General features: G+C 45.4%; 1 protein-coding gene across 1 annotated transcript in view; it reads left to right on the plus strand.

Annotated features, from left to right (window-relative positions):
• Nucleotides 1–14,580, plus strand: part of LOC147020902 (insulin-induced gene 1 protein-like) — a 71,172-nt gene extending 56,592 nt beyond the window's left edge. Inside the window, exons 6-9 of the mRNA XM_085893545.1 lie at nucleotides 6,729–6,853; nucleotides 12,239–12,405; nucleotides 12,517–12,631; nucleotides 14,129–14,580. Of these exons, the coding sequence (XP_085749671.1) occupies nucleotides 6,729–6,853; nucleotides 12,239–12,405; nucleotides 12,517–12,631; nucleotides 14,129–14,275 (554 nt within the window). The 3' untranslated portion in view covers nucleotides 14,276–14,580. The remainder of the gene's footprint in view (nucleotides 1–6,728; nucleotides 6,854–12,238; nucleotides 12,406–12,516; nucleotides 12,632–14,128) is intronic.
• Nucleotides 14,581–16,581: the final 2,001 nt, after the last annotated feature.

Below are 16,581 nucleotides of genomic sequence, written 5' to 3' on the forward strand. Positions count from 1 at the left end.
ATGGAGGTCCTGATTGCCAGAGATGAGAACAGAGCCATATCCCAAGACATATTGCATGTTTTCGATACCGTCTGGTACCCTGCACTGCTCACCAAACTCTCTTCCTATGGTATCCAAGGCAATCTTCACTCATGGCTGGCAGACTTTCTCTCCTGTCATAGTGAGCATGTGGCCCTTGATGGAATTCTCTCTTCCTATCCAGGCTGGAGTTCCTCAAGGCAGTATTCTGGGCCCAGTGGTTTTTCTCGTTTTCATGAATGATCTCGCCAACTCTCTGGAAAATCCTCTTTATCTCTTTGCTGATGACTCCATCCTCTACCGTACCATCTGTCATCCCTCAGATCAGCAAGTAACAGCATCTTCACTCTGCAGATCTGGATAAAATCACAAGCTGGTCCAACATGTGGAACATGTCTTTCAATCCTGACAAATCTCACTCTCTCACTACGTCTCTCCGAATGGACCGTCTGGAACCCCCTCCCCCTCCATCGCCCCACCATCTACTTTCTCAACAATCCTCTGGAAGAAGTCCTTTCATTCAAGCTTCTGAGTCTCACTATCTGTCATGATCTTTCCTGGGAAAGCCACATTTCCAATGGCAGTCGCCGACTGGACATCCTCCGTTGTGTGAAGTCCTTACTTGGCCCACCTGAGCTCTTGACCACATACAAAGCTTTCATCTGCAGCCTGATGGAGAACTGCTCTCCCCTCTGGGCTGGTGCTCCTGCCTCCCACCTTTCTCGGCTTCACACTGTGGAAACCAAGGCACTTAGGATCATTGGCATCTCCCACGATGAGGCTGAGTCATTGGGCCTCTCACTCTCTCACCACAGGCAGGTCGGTGGTCTTTCTGTCTCCTACTGTCTCCTCTCCGGCCTCGACCCGCTGCTCTGTGAGCTATCTATCTCCCCCTCCCCCCCCATATTTATGCCGGACGCTCACTGTCCGCCAGCAACCCCCTTCTGGTAAAACTACCAAAATCATGAATCACTGCTCACCTTCACTCATTCATTCCTCTTTTTTTCCCACCTTTGGAACGAACTCTTCAAACCCACTCTTCCCTCCAGGTCTTCAAAACACCTGTTCACCACCATCTCTTCTCTTCCCCCATCCAAAACCACGATCTTTTGTACCCCCATTAATCCACCCTAAAACCTATCTCCTTCAAATTCCCTGCTTTCCTTCCTGAACGTCCCTGTGGTGTCCATCTTGTTTACTCCGTGTACCCTGCCATGCTCCCCACTGTTTTGTGCTTCGCTCTCCCACCCCTCTTGTGTCCTGCTCCCTTTGTTATACGTTCTGTGTGTTATCTCTTGTTGTCGAACTCAAGAAACTCAATTGTCCACTCGAGGAAAAGTACATCGGCAGAATCTTGGATCATTAATGAAACAATCATGCAATCGCCCCACGTTTGGCGCCAAAATTGTGGTGGAAAAGAACTCGATTTTTCCATCCGATGGATCAGCACACCAAAGGAGAATCTTTAATTTCTTATATATGGAGGAAGAACATTCAATGATTCACTGAAACATTTGAATGGACCTCACTAACTAGAATCCCGAAGCAATCCCTCTTGTACAGAATTTGACACCCCAAAAATGGGATGGTGAGACATTTGGCAATTCAACTACGGGATGAGCTGATAAGCACGAGGCGCAATAACTCAGAACTGCAATACGTGGCCACTTTTGGTGGCGGTGGGGGTGGCGAGAGAATGGCACAATCATGGCAAAAGTTTGCAGTGTTTACAACCAGGTCAACTTGTTTCTATGCAGCGAGCAAGACCTTTTTCATAGTAAGATATCCTTTTATCAATATGTAGGTCAAAAGACTCTTGGGGGGGAAGGGAAACATTACTGACAGCCAATTCGACTAAAGTACAAAACTTAAATTGATAAGGTCCCACCAACAATTCAACAAGTGAATATAATTGAGAATACATGAATATAATTATTTTTCTTCCACACTCTCATACGAGCCTCAACATTGTACAAGTTATGTTTGAAAACAAAAAAATACTCTGTAGTTCTGTCAGAGTGGTCATTGGGTTCTTGGTCACCTCCCTGACCAAGGTCCTTCTTGTCGAGTTGCTCAGTTTGGTCGGACAGCCAGCTCTCGGAGTCTGGGTAGTTCCATATTTTTCCCCCATTTCTTAATGATGGAGCTCACTGTGCTCTTGGGAACCTTCAACACTCGAGAAATTGTTTTTGTATCCTTCCCCAGATCTAGTGTCCAACTGTGTCTGCAGATGTCCTCCTGCAGTTGGGTTACTTTTTATTAGGAGGTTGGTGGCAGGATTTGCACTCCGGCCACCGTAAAACCCTTCATTCCGCAAAACATTCTAAAGGCAGAACAAAGCTGAAAACCCACGGCGTGGGAGGTACCTCCTGTACAGCTTCCCTTCGCAGGGCAGCTCACCAGATGACGGGATTGGGGCAAAGCCTTTGGGACCCCCGATCATTGATAGGAGGGAAACCACGAGGTAACCTTCCCGGGTCAGATTGCGGTAGTGAGTGCCGCTGTAGTGCCTAGGTGTCGTCCACCAGACGGCGGTCTCCTTGGGTTAACCTGAGGCAATCCCTTTGGGCGGGTGCCTGGAATGTCCTATCCCTAAGAGAAGATGATCACCTGTCTATGTTTTCATCTGAGCTCAAGCGTTTGGACATCGGTGTTGCAGCACTCTCTGAGGTTAGGAGATGGGATAGTGGCGAGATCATGGCGGGTGGTTACAACTACTCTTGGTCGAGTCACTCTGATGGTTACTATTCCCAAGGAGTTGCTGTAGCTGTGTCCAATAAGCTGACTCCAAAGATAATTGAGGTAACACCGGTCAACGAGCGTATTACGAGACTAAGGATTCGTCACTCCTTGGGTGTCATTTCCCTGATCTCTGTTTCTGCTCCAATTGAGGCGAGTGATCTCACCGTGAGGGACGCATTCTACGCCACGCTCGAGTCTTGTTGATCAGTGCCCCATGCGAGATACTCTCCTAGTCTTAGGGTATTTCACGGCATCGACTGGAACTGATGGGGATGGTTATGAGACACGTGTTGGTCCCCATGGGTCTGGAACTGTGAACCAGAATATCACTAGGTTCCTTGACTTTGCAAGAAGTCATGGACTGAGGGTTGCCGGTTCATGGTTTCAGCGCCCATAAGCTCATCGCTGGACTTGGTATTCCAACGCTAGCGGTGTGGCAAAGGAGATTGACCATGTGCTCGTTGATGGTCGCTGAAGGATGATCCAGAACTGCAGGGTCTACCAGAGTGCTCAGTTCCTCAATACTGACCACCGGATTGTTGAAGCAACTCTGAAGTTACAGCTTAAATTCAGGAGAATGGTACCATCCCAGCCTAGGCTGGATGTTGGCAAGTTCAAGGATGAGAGGGTAGCTGAGGAGTTTGCGAACAGGCTGAGTGGAGAATTGAGGGGTCTGGGTGCTTTGGCGATCCTGAAGAGTTGTGGAGTGCCTTCAAGACCACCGCCCTTGATGTTGCCGGTAGATGTCTTGGAACTCACTGTGGAGTGAAGAAGAATTTTCTCTCTCAGGGGACACTGGATACCATTGACCAGAGTCGCAGGGCCAGGCTGAATGGCAGAGCTGAGTTGTTCATGGAGCTGAGGCGTAAAACTACTTGCAGTAAGGGTGGACAAGGCATCCTATTTGCAAAGATTATATGAGGGGGTAGAGCATCACCTGTGGTCAAGTGATTCTCGTCCTCTTACAGGGGAATTCACGCATTGCATTCCTCCAAGCCCATCCCTTACGTCCCTCATGCCTTTGCTCGGATAATTATTGAGAGGGTTCGCCACCATCTGCTTGAACACCAGCGTCCAGAGCAGTCAGGATTTCCACCAAAGAGGTCAACGATTGACCGTATCCTTGCTCTTCGGGTCCTCACCGAACGCAGACGAGAGTTTCAGCAGGAGCTGCTTACAACCTATGTTGATCTCTGTAAAGCGTTTGATTCAGTGAATCGGGATGCCATCTGGAGGATTTTTGGTCTTTGTGGGGTGCCACCATAACTGATCGATCTGATGTCTGAACTATACTGAGAGTGCTATGAGATGTGGTGGTACCATCTCTGATTTATTTCCAGTTGTTGTTGGAGTTCGTCAGGGGGTGTGTACTGTCCCCCACACTTTTCAGCACTTGTATGGACTGGATTCTAGGGAGGATGCCGGAGAGATCAAGCTGCAGTGCATCGTTTGGGAATGTCAAGATCTCTGACCTTGATTTCGTAGATGATGCAGTCATCTTTGTGAAGACTTTAGATATCCTTTTGGGGGCCCTCAAGGTGCTGAATGAGGAGTCGGAGCCCCTGGGATTACGGGTTTCCTGGGTCAAAACTAAGATCCAGGTTTCAATGACATCTTGGATGCTGCTATCCTGTCTGTACCTGTTTGTGGTGAGGATGTTGAGGTCGTGGATAGATTCACTTGCCTTAGCAGTGATATTCATGTCTCGACTGGCTGTGAGCCAGAGGTCAACAGATGTCTGGGTCGGGCCTGCGGAGTCATGGATTGACTGGATGTGGCACTGCCGGTACCTGTGTGGGAGGACAAAAGTCCAAGTCTTCAGGTCCTTGGTGCTTCCTTGTCTTATTCTACAGATATGAGACTTGGACTCTGACCAGGGATCTGAGATGGAGACTGAATTCCTTTGGGGCCAGGTCTTTTCAGAGAATCCTTGACTATCGATGGTCGGACTTTGTGTCCAACGAATGGTTGTTGGGAGAGATTCTCAAATGAGTTTTGTTCCCTGCATAGTCCGTGAGCGTCAGCTGTGGCTGTATGGACACGTGGCTCGTTTTCCTGTCGCCGATCCTGCTCACCAGATTCTCTTGGAAAGGGAGCCTCATGAGTGGAGGAGACGAACGGGCTGACTATGTGCCTCATTGTTTCAGCAGGTTGATTGGAACCTCAAGGGCATCTGCCTGGGGGATGGCCAGACGGAGGACTCGAGTACCGGCGGAAAGTGGACGCAGTGACGCCCTGCTCCGGCGCATGCTTCCATTCCTGACCTTATCTGACCTGACCCAGATCTAGTCCGCCTCACAATTCTATCCCAGAGTTCTATGGACAATTCCTTGGATTTCATGGTGGAGTTTCTGCTCTGACATCCACTATCAACTGTGGGACCTGATATGGAAAGGTGTTTGTTTCTAAATTATGTCCAATACATTTAATCAGCCACAGGTGGACTCCAATCAAGTTGTGGATATATCTCAAAGATGATCAAAGGAAATTGGATGCAGCTGAGCTCAATTTGAAGTGTCATAGCAAAGGAGTTGAATACTTATTGACCAAGATGTTACAGATTTTCATTTTTAATAAATTTGTAAAAGTATCTAAAAACATTATCACTTTGTCCTTATGGGGTATTTTGTGTAGATCAGTGACAAAAAATTTAAATTCAGGCTGAAACACAACAAAATGTGACAATTTGGGAGTGTGAATACTTTCTGAAGGCACTGTATGTGGATGTGCTTCATCCTCCCAAGGGGCTCACAGCTCTTTCTCTCTTTCTCTCTTTCTCTCTTTCTTTCTCTCTTTCTCTCTTTCTTTCTCTCTTTCTCTTTCTTTCTCTCTCTTCTCTCTTTCGTGGATTTTAAGCTAATGAGGCTAGCTTTTGTACAAATCCCTCGGCGCTTTGTGTACACCCAGCAGTTTTCCATTACTGGAGTTCCCTTTTTCGGTCACGGATGGATTGGCTCCCAGTGATGATTATTTAAATTGCCAACAAGGTTTTTGTTCGTTGTGTATTTGCCAACAATGTGATGTTTCGACCTGGTCCATGATGGGGTGTCTATCCTGACATCAACACGTACTGACTCCTTTGAATGAGACGTCTTACGAATCTCTCTCCATGAGTGAATGTTCCATAAAGACCGGATAACCAATGTGACAGTGTCGTCGTGTTACAAACCTTTATCCGTTTTCAGCAAGGTTGAAGTCAAAGCCGTGGGAGACCCCAGACACCTTTAAGGTCACCTTTGCAGGCTTGTTTCTTTGTTTTTGGCATGGCATCATATCGCACATATCTCAGTGCACTCCGTGACTCGACTTGAGAGCCATTGGCATGACGTACAGGGAGGAACGTCGCAGAAAACACTTAACACTCAAACTACCCGGTCACGGCCTGTTTGTTTTTGCAAAACAGGAGGATGGAGTCAAAGGTCACGAAGTACAATAAGTTTAAAGAAATGTACTTGTCTTCTCGGATATCGATATATATGTGCAATGAATTCATTGTTCACTGCAGTGGGTAATGTTCATGCAAATCACCACCATTTTTTTTGGCCTCTTCATTGCCATGTATTTTGTAAAAGTAGACAAACGTGCTCATCAGCCACAGGCTTTCCAAAAACAATGACTTCAGTGATGTGTGTATATATATAATGGGACATGCCAAAATACCACTTTGGCTTCTTGCATCATCTGTTTGATGTGCAGCCTGCTCTGGGAGAAGCTGTCAGCGTATCTGTGTGTATGATACGCGCCATTTTCAAAAGGCCATGTTTTCCACGGCGAGCAGCATTGCAGCCTGAAAACATCACATACGGACTGGAGTTAATAAAGCTGCTTTGACAGAGTATGGATTACATCGGTTAGCAAGTTTGTGCCATAGATGTGCATGTTTTCTTTAGGTTGTGCATTCCCTTGATTTAAATATCAGATTGAATGAGCTTAACATGTATGCTAACTGCACCACTGATCTCTCCCAGTGGCCATCGGCCTCCTCTACCCCTGCATGGACAGTTGCCTTGGTGAGCCACACAGGTTCAAACGTGAATGGTCTAGTGTACTACGCTGTGTTGCCGTCTTTATGGGGATCTACCATGCCAGCGCTGTATCCTTTTTAATTATTTTTTTTTGTGTGTGTGTGATATTTTGTCCCCCGACTTGTAATATAGGTGGTTCGTTATTCTTCCTCTATTTTTCTCTGCCACCGAAGCTTGGTCATGTTTTCACCCCTATTTGTCTGTTTGTCTGTCTCCGTCTCTGTGAGCAAAAATATCTCAATGTTATGAATGGATTCAGACGAAACTTAGCGGACTGGTTGGGTGTGCGACAACGATGAATTGATTAGATGTGGTGAAGATGTGGATCCGGATCCAGATACAAGAATTATTTAATCATTAACGGATTCTTCACCATTGAGAGATTGGGCCAAAAACGTTATACAGCACAAGATCTCAAAACGTTCAATATCCTGGTTTGTCCTGCCCCCGCCCCTCCCCCCCCCCCCCCGTTCGTCCTGATGTCCCTTCCCACTAGAATGTCTCACAGGTGATGACAGGCTTTGACGGGCCCCTCAATTATTTTTTGTTGGTGGGGGAAGGGGGGAGGGTGGAGAAGGGAAGACGAACAAATTTACCTGTACAAAGAGTGTGTTCACCTCGGCGTTGCCCATGTAAAAACGGAAATTGTAATACCCTCTGCCACGATCACCAGGTGGCGCTACATGGTGCAAACTTACATTGAGCATTCACACCCCCTCGCACACCACCACATGAGGCCACAGCCCCACAGAGTCTATGTTAACCCCCACAAAAAGTTGTATTTGTACCTTGAGTTTGGAGTTTGTAACTTAAAAGATGTGCTCGTACATAAGAAACAGACAGAGAGATCGATATAAATAAAAAGGTCCAAGTGGTCTAAAGCTCTAAATGGTCAACGATCTAATCTGTCTGAAGGGTGTAAGGGGTCTGAATGGTATTAACGTCTGAGGGGTGTAAAGGTCTAAATATTCTTGGGGTCAAAAGGGTAAAAAAAGGATCGAAAAGTATCTAAAGTGTTCAAAGGTGTCTTTTGGGTCTTTAGGGTCCTTGGGGGTATTATGGGTCTTTTTGGTCATTTGCTTTTGTGTTTCCGGGGCACGAACACGTCTGGTTTAGTGTCCGGGTTGGACACGAGGTGTTGGTTGTGTGAGTGTTGAGGTTCTCGTTGGGTGTTTTACACATGCCGATGTGGTGTTTGAGATTGAATGTTTTTTGTTGCTCACCTTATCCAGCCGTTTGCACCATCTGGGCACGTCCGGAGAGAAACTCCTGTCTGGACATAAACACCGCCTGGGTGTGCTCTGGCTTTCAAAAGGAATTAGCCACTGTGGCTAATCCAGGTTTAGAATGATTAGCCACAGGAGAAAGGAAATAGCCACATATTTTATTCAAAACTTTTTCCTTTAGCAATATGAAATAAGTTAATTTTATGGCGGATGTGTGAGTTTGATGGGTGAGGTTGGTTGCATGAGTGAGTTGGATTGTTCAGATTGGTTGGATGAGTGAGTTTGACGTCTGATATTGGTTGAATGAACGACCATCAGGGGAGGTGGTGATTGTGAGGGATGGTGGTGGTGATGGTGTGTGTGGTAGTGGGGGATGGGGGTGGTTGTGGACCAGGATTGGACCAACTTCATGCCAGTCACTCACTCATCCAACCAATCTCACCCAACAACTTCACTCATCCAACCAATCCTCACCCATCAACTTCACTCATCAAACTCTCTCATCCAAACAAACTCGTCCTACTACAGGTACTACTTCTGATTATGTCAAAACTCACCTGGCAACCACTGACCCAACAAAGCATGTCGCGCCGAATCATTCGGGGGGGGGGGGGGGATTTTTTTTTTTTAATTAAAATAAAATTTTGAGATGAGAATCATGGGAATCATGCGTAATTTCGGTCGATTTTTTATTTATTTATTTATTTATTTTTTTCACCAGAAACTAGTTTAAAACTACTAAAGTTAGTATATGTATGTATATATATATGTTGTGTTGTTCGTCTTTCGGCTGCTCCCGTTAGGGGTCGCCATAGCGGATCATCCGTTATGATCCACGTACTGATTTGGCACAGGTTTTACGCCGGATGCCCTTCCTGACGCAACCTTGGTCGCCTCGTACGGCACAGGGATAAGGATTGGGTTTCGCCATGATTCTGGGCTGCTCTACACCCTCTCGTAGCATGGCCCAGTGCAGAGCTCCCGTCCTCAAGCGATCCTCCAACCCAACCCTCCGAGTAGCCGGATTACAGGCGCACGCCACGACGCCCGGTCCATATGTGTGTGTGTGTGTATATGTATATATATATATATATATATATATATATATATATATATATATATATATATATATATATATATATATATATATATATATATATATATATATATATATATATATATATATATATATATATATATATATATATATATATACTTGTACGAAATCACATGTGATTCCCGTAATCAAAACATACAAAATGGCGGCCGTTTCAACAAAGGTTGAATTCTGTGCTAAGATCACCCAAAATTCGTTTAAAACTGGTAAAAAAAAAATAAAAAACCACTATAACATGGGTTAGCCACAGTGGCTAATGGGTGGTTTAAAATATTAGCCACAGGTAAGGGGGATTCGCCCTGTGGCGAGCGGCAGCGCACACCCAGACCGCCCAGAAATATTAGGAGAGAAACACCACCCAGAGCTAAGCTATCCGGAGACAAACACCACCCAGACAAGTCCGGAGAGAGATGTCTGGGAGGGTGCTGCTCTGTATTCGGCAGCGGTGGAGCGAGAATGTGAGAGAGACAGAGACACACAGAGTGTGAGACAAACAGACGCACATGGATGGGGGGAGGGGAGTTAGCAGAGAGAAAATGTTATGCTTTATGAACAACGCGCACGCACGCATGCACTGTTTTGTCCTTCCCACTCCCGCCCCTCTCGTCTCATGCCCCCCTTGCTGTGCGTTGTGTGTTAGCTCCCACACGAGCCTCAACAAGGTATACAAAAAACAAAAAAAACTAACGTCAAATCACATAATCCACGGGTGCTCTGCTCCTTTGTTTTTTACCTCCACGTGATCTTGTGTTGTATGTGTATGGGTGAGCATGTGTGTGCTCTTGTTTTCGGTGGAGTCATCAGCAAAGACGGTGTTCATCTCCGGACTGTGTTTATAGTTTGACCGGTAGAAAATGGATTTCAGACATTATTTTGTTTCCATCTTCACTGTTATTCTATGCAGAATCATTTTGATGAGACGGTATCAATCGTAATTAACGCTCCACCGCACGTCTGCCTTTTGTTTGTTTTTTTTTGTTTATTTTTATTTTTTTTATTTTTTGTATACAATGTCGAGGCTCGTATGAGAGCTAACACAACGCACAGCAAGGGGGGCAGGAGATAAGAGGGGTGGGAGAGAGAAGGACAAAACTGTGGGAAACAGAGATATTAGGAGATCTGTGGAAGGGAGAGGGATGGAGCGGGGAACATGGGGAATACAAGATGGACATTACAGGGACTTTCAGGAAGGAAAGCAGGGAATTTGAAGGAGGTGGGTTTGGGGTGGATTAACGGGGGTAGTAAAGATCAAGATTTTGGATGGGGGAAGATAAGAAGTGATGGTGAACAGTTGTTTTGAAGACCTGAAGGGAAGAGTGGGTTTGAAGAGAGCGTGGGAGTTTGTTCCAAAGGTGGGAAAAAGAGGAACTAAAGGGTGAAGGTGAGCAGTGATTCTTGATTTTGGTAGTTTCACCAGAAGGAGGTTGCTGGTGGACCTTGAGCGCCCTGCGGAAATATAGGGGGGGGGACAGATCAGAGGGTGCAATGGCAGAGAGGAGACGGTAGAATACGGAAAGACTTCCTTAGTCTCGAAGCACCCATTTCCAACCCAGCAAGGAACCGTGACTCATGGACCACAATTCCATGAGTCATCGCCATCTCCACACACAGTTCCACCGATGCTCGATCCCATCTGTCCTTGGTGGGAGGATGTTGGCAAAGCACACCCACGGGAGGAAGTCTGTAAAAGGGAGTCGTCCTCGAGAAGTGGTTGACAGTGCACCGAGCTGCATGACTATGCCGCATCCCAAATTTATGTTGATCGGCGTGATACCTGGCGCCATGAACACGGTTCTCAATCTTACGAAAGCTTTTATTTTCAGCGCAGTCTTCAATCCCATTAGAGCTCGGTCCCACTCGTCCTCAGCGGGATGGAGTTGAAAACCCTCCAGGCTATACGGCCAGGCTGCGTGCCAAATGCTAGTCGATAAGCGTGATCCCGAGCGCCATGTACGCGGCCCTTGGCCTCATCAAAGCTGTCGTGTTGGCTCTGTGTGATCCCACTGAAGTTTGATCCCTCATCCTCGACTGGAGGGAGTTGAAAGAGCCCATCAAGCTGCAGGCCTCAGCCATGTCATAAACCACTTTCAACGGTGTGACACCAGGCGCAACATGCACGATCTTCTGTCCCACCAAAACTGCTCCCCTTGTCGTGGTCTTCGCTCCCTTCAAAATTGATGTATTCAGCGTGATCTTTGGTTCCATGAGTTGCCAATGAGGGGGAGGCAGCTAAAAGCACCATGTATGTGCCCCGTTTGCCAGCACCAGTCGTCATCTCCACACGTGGGCCCCAAGACTGAACGGAGCCGTCCATGGTCTCCAAGCACCCATCTCCAACCCAGAAAAGAACCACGAATCATGGACCAAGCCATCTCCTCATTCGTGATGCACCTCCCCCTCCTTTCTCCCAGTGGTGATGACGTCACTCCGTGCAATCCCCGGGGACACCCCCACTCTCCCGGGGTCACACAGGAGATCATGCGGAGCGACATCATCGCTACTGGGGTGCGGAGGGGGTGCGGAATGGAGGTGGAGGTTATCACATATTGGTACCTAACTTCATGCTACCATTATACTTGCACAGCTAATCAGGCCTGGCTTCTTCATGGTGTGGATCAATTGCCTTTAATCACTCTGTTACCTCCATCACCGAAGGTAGATGGAGGTTATGTTTTCACCCCTGTCTGTGAGCAGGATATCTCAAAAAGTTATGGACAGATTCAGACGACATTTGGTGGACATGTTGGGTGTGTAACAACGACGAATTGATTAGATTTTCGTGAAGTTCCGGATCCTAATACAATAATTTTTGTTGAGTGCTTCTCACCATTTAATTGAGAGATGGGGCCAAAACCGATTATATCGTGTGATATCTCACAAAGTTGTGGATGGATTATGACAAAATTTGGTGGATGAGTTGGGTAGATGACAAGAACAAGCCGATTCGATTTTTCTTCAGGTCCGGATTCAGATCCAGCCTATCAATGGATACAATATGTAAACTGTTCAGCTTGGCGGGGTGATGCCCTCCACCGCGTGCTGTTCTTGTTTGTTGTGTTTTTATTTTTATTTTCGAGTTCTTTCCTTAAACGCTTTGGCATGTGACACAGAAGATTGACTTTGCCAACAATGGGCAACTGCTGCTTACTCTGGCTGCTCTGTCAGTCGGGTTGTGGTGGATGTTTGACCGGTCACGCAGCGGCCTGGGTCTTGGAATCGGGGTCGCTACGTTAGCGACCATCACCACGCAGATCCTACTGTCTTCCGGCGTTTTCCAGTAAATTATTGCACACCATACTTTTAACCTGTCCTTTTATTCCACAGTCATTGAAATGGGAAGTTCAGAATAGTTTTTTTTTTTTTTGAGCGTTCCCACTCCCCCTCGTAGGTCTGTGTTGCCAGACATCCTCTACGTCCACTCCTCGCTGCCGTGCATCTTCTTTGCGGGTGGAATCACGATCGGAAATATTGGGCGTCAGCTCGCTTTGGTGAGAGACCTTGTGGTATGCCTATCTGATCCACTCTTTCATCAGGGTTGTCTTTCTTTTGGCTTGCAGATTTGTATCGGGGAACAGCCTTTGTAATCCCCTGAAGTCCATGTAATTGTGCTTCTTTAATCGGTACTTCTAAACATTTATAATTTGTTTTGTCAAGATTTTGTAAGTAACAGGTATCTCATGTCCCTCCTATACCTCGAGAGAGATTTTTTTTTTCCTCTCTCTCTGTTTCGATTAATTATTCAAGATAGCTACAGGAGTACAAATGTGAATGCGTTCATCGTTGGCTATCACCATACCATTTCGGAGGCATTGTGGTGATATAGAGACTTCATAAACTTTTCGAAGAAGGTAAGGGGACATAATACAGTGGCCTGCAAAAGTATTCACCTCCTACCCCCACCCCCTCCAAAGTTTTCACATTTTGATGCTACCTGAGCTTATTTCATGATGCTTTCAAATATATTTTCATAGTACATAGAGTGTTCACAAATAAAACTACTCCAAAGTGATCAAGCTAAAAAAGGAAGATAAAATGTGAATAAGTTTGATTAAAAGAGGAAATCTGTTGATTCTCAGATACTTAAGTATTCATCATCTCCATCATCATCTCCATCCATCCATCCATGTGGTTCACCGAATGGCTGCTTTCCAGACTGCATGATCTCTTGCTCAGCCTTTCACTCCAAGATCATCTCTCAGCAACACAGACGGCCTCGAGCTCTCCTTCCATTCAAATTCATATTTATACACTTCTTCACACAACTACCCACCCACATCCTTTCCACATGTCCGAAATATCTCAACCTACGCATAACTTCACTAATGCTTTCTATACCGAACATATCTCTTAATTCCACATTTGATTTCCTATCCTTCAGTGTCACACCACACATCCACCTCACCATTCTCATTTCATTTCGTTCACAGCTCCAATCATCCTCCTTTTTGATCACCCAAATGTTTCTCTGCCATACAACATCATGCTTCCAACACAAGCTGCATCAAGTTTTCCCTTGAATCGGAGAGAGGTCCCTTTCGATGTCAATAGGGGTAAAAACTCCCTAAACTTCCTCCAGCAACTTCTAATTCTTGCAATCACTGCTACCTCCACACCACCACCTGCACTAATCATATCACCAAGGTAACATAATCTATCGACACATTCTAGAGATATATCCCCATACACTAACCTTTCTTTCCCAACCCGGAGTCACTTGTTTAATTACGTAAACAACACATTTGATGTGCTGTTTATGCAGGTAAACATGTGCTAGTGCTAGTTTCATGTACTCGTGCTAGTGCAAGCTCGTATCTGAGAAGGAAGAAAATACCTATTTTGGGGGGGCAACCAACCTGTAAACTCCCTCTTTCAACCCCCTCAGAACCCAAGTATAATATAATTTTATTTATTTATTCTTTAATACGGTGAACAAACGTTGGTACATTCCGAGTGATGAATGTTGTTGTGAAGTTTCATCAAAATCGTGTGTGTCGTTTCAGAGAAGAAGTTGCAAGTGTTTATGGACCGATGGACGGACGGACGGACGGATGACACGCCATCCCATACGTGCCCCGGAACTGCATCCCCCATTTATATCAAGATTTTTAAGGTGCAACTCACTTGGTCAATCAACAAGGCAACCATGAAGACCCAGGATCTTTCCAAAGAAGTCAGACATAAAGTGATGGAGAAGCATCGTTCACGAGAGGGTTATAAGATATCAAAACCACTCATTAACCCTTTGAGTACGGGGAAATACATCATTAACAAGTGGAAGACTTATCATACTACCCAGATCAAGTCGCTCATCCAAACTCAGCAGCCGGGCAAGCAGGAAACCGGTTCGAAATGTCACTGTAAATTCAACAATGACTTTGAAATATCTACAAGGCTCTATGTCTGAGATGGAGGTCAGAGTTCATCAATCAACAATATCCCATTCCCTTCACAAAGATGGTCTCCATAGACAGGTAGCAATAACCCATAACTGAAAAAGACCCATCTAAAAACTCGTATGGAGTTTGTGAAAAAGCATCCCAATGATACCACAGCCATGTGGAGAAAGGTTTTGTGGTCGGATGAGATAAAAATTGAACATTCTAGTCTAAATTCAAAGCGTTACGTCTGGTGCAAGCCCAACACTGCACATCACCCAGTCAACACCATCCCCATTATCAAGCATGGTGGTGGCAGCAGCATCATGTTAATGGGCTGTTTTTTATCATCAGGGACTGTTCAAGCTTGTCAGGAAGGAAGGGACATTGGACGATGTAAAGTACAGGAGAATCATTGATGAAAACCTGCGCGAGTCAGCCATGAATCTGAAACTGGGTCGGAGATTCACATTTCAGCATCGCAATGATCCGAAGCACAAAGCTCAAGCCACACTCGAGTGGCTGAATAAGAATAAAATAAATGTTCTTGAGTGGCCCAGTCAAAGTCCTGACTTGAACCCAAATGAACATTTATGGTTGAGACTTGAAGATTGCAGTCAATCGACGATCCCCATCAAACTTGGCAGAAATAGAACAATTTTCACATGAAGAATGGGTAAAGATTTCAACATCTCAGTGTGCAAATCTGGGAGAGACCTTCCCACAAAGACTCATCGCAGTCATTGCTGCAAAAGGTTCTTCCACCAAGTGCTGACCCCAAAGGGGCTGAATACTGTTACAACCAGTGAATTTTGATTTGTACACGTTTCTTACAGGTATTCATGACATTAACCTCCTTCAACGAAACAGTGTTGGTTTGATCTCTTCAGTTATGAATAAAAAAGTTCATTTGGAAAAATTGTTTTTCCGATGTAATTTGTAATTCATCTCAATGTGATGTCATCGGGAGGGGGTGAATACTTTTGCAGGCCACCTGTATTTTATGTATGCATTTTGGGAGGAAGATTTACTTCTTTTTTTTTTACTTTCCATTTTTTTTCCTCTTTTTACAGCGCGTGTGCTGTACAATTGCACCGAGTTTGAAATGTCCCCGCCGGCGTCTACCACGTCTCCGGTGTCCCCCCCCCCCACGTGCCTCAAGACAGCCAATGACTGCCGTCCGGTAGATGTCAGTGCGTAACCTCGACGGAAATGGAGACAATTGACGGAAATACCCGAGTATTTCAATGGAAATTTGTGAAACTCATGTGTTATATATGTGAAAACCATTTAATTTATTGCTTGACGGAAAAAAACGAAGAAACGCGCCCCTCAATGTATGAACGAACGAAAGACATCATTTCCGCCCACCATCGCATTTCGTGCCGAAAGACGTCATTTCCGCCCACCATCGCGCCGATCGCCGAACGCTGAAAGCTAAGTTCTTCTTATGCTATCATTCTTTTGTGGTCCCCTGCCACGCTGTATCGAACGATTTCATTCCTTCTGTTATATATATATAAAGGTGCTTATCACAATAATAACAAGATTTTTACATTTCAAATATTAAGTACGCTTTTTAATTGTTTTTCAACTGAAAAAGCATAAATTGCATATTTTAACATTAGTGTACTCATTTGCTTCACCACACGTGCTGTATTGAAGGATTTCACTTGTTTTTTTTTTTTGTGCATGTGTGCGAGATATGTTGGTGGCAGCTCCATTACGAGCCTTCGATCTGATGTAAAAAGAAGCCTGAATTGAATTAAGTTTTTGAGAAGGGAAGAGGTTGGGATGGTGTAGGTATAATGGGAAGGAAGGGAATGGTCATACGTTTGGAGCGTATGGGGGAAGAGGGAGATCAGAGGTGGGGTGAGGGGTTTGGGGAAGTAGATTTTTCTGTTATTTTGAAGTGCAAGTGAATACTTGGCCTGCAGATCTAATGTGGTACTCGGAGATTTTAAAGGGATTGCTTATTAACCACACTGGAAAGGGGATGGGGTGGATGGGATGAATAGAAAAGAAAGATGTATGCAGAGGGTCAGAGATTTATTGGGTGTTTGGGGTCAACATCCCAC

This window comes from Eptatretus burgeri, chromosome 8, assembly GCF_056783735.1.
Source record: "Eptatretus burgeri isolate ZD-2024b chromosome 8, Ebu_testis_v1, whole genome shotgun sequence".
Classification (NCBI taxonomy): domain Eukaryota; kingdom Metazoa; phylum Chordata; class Myxini; order Myxiniformes; family Myxinidae; genus Eptatretus; species Eptatretus burgeri.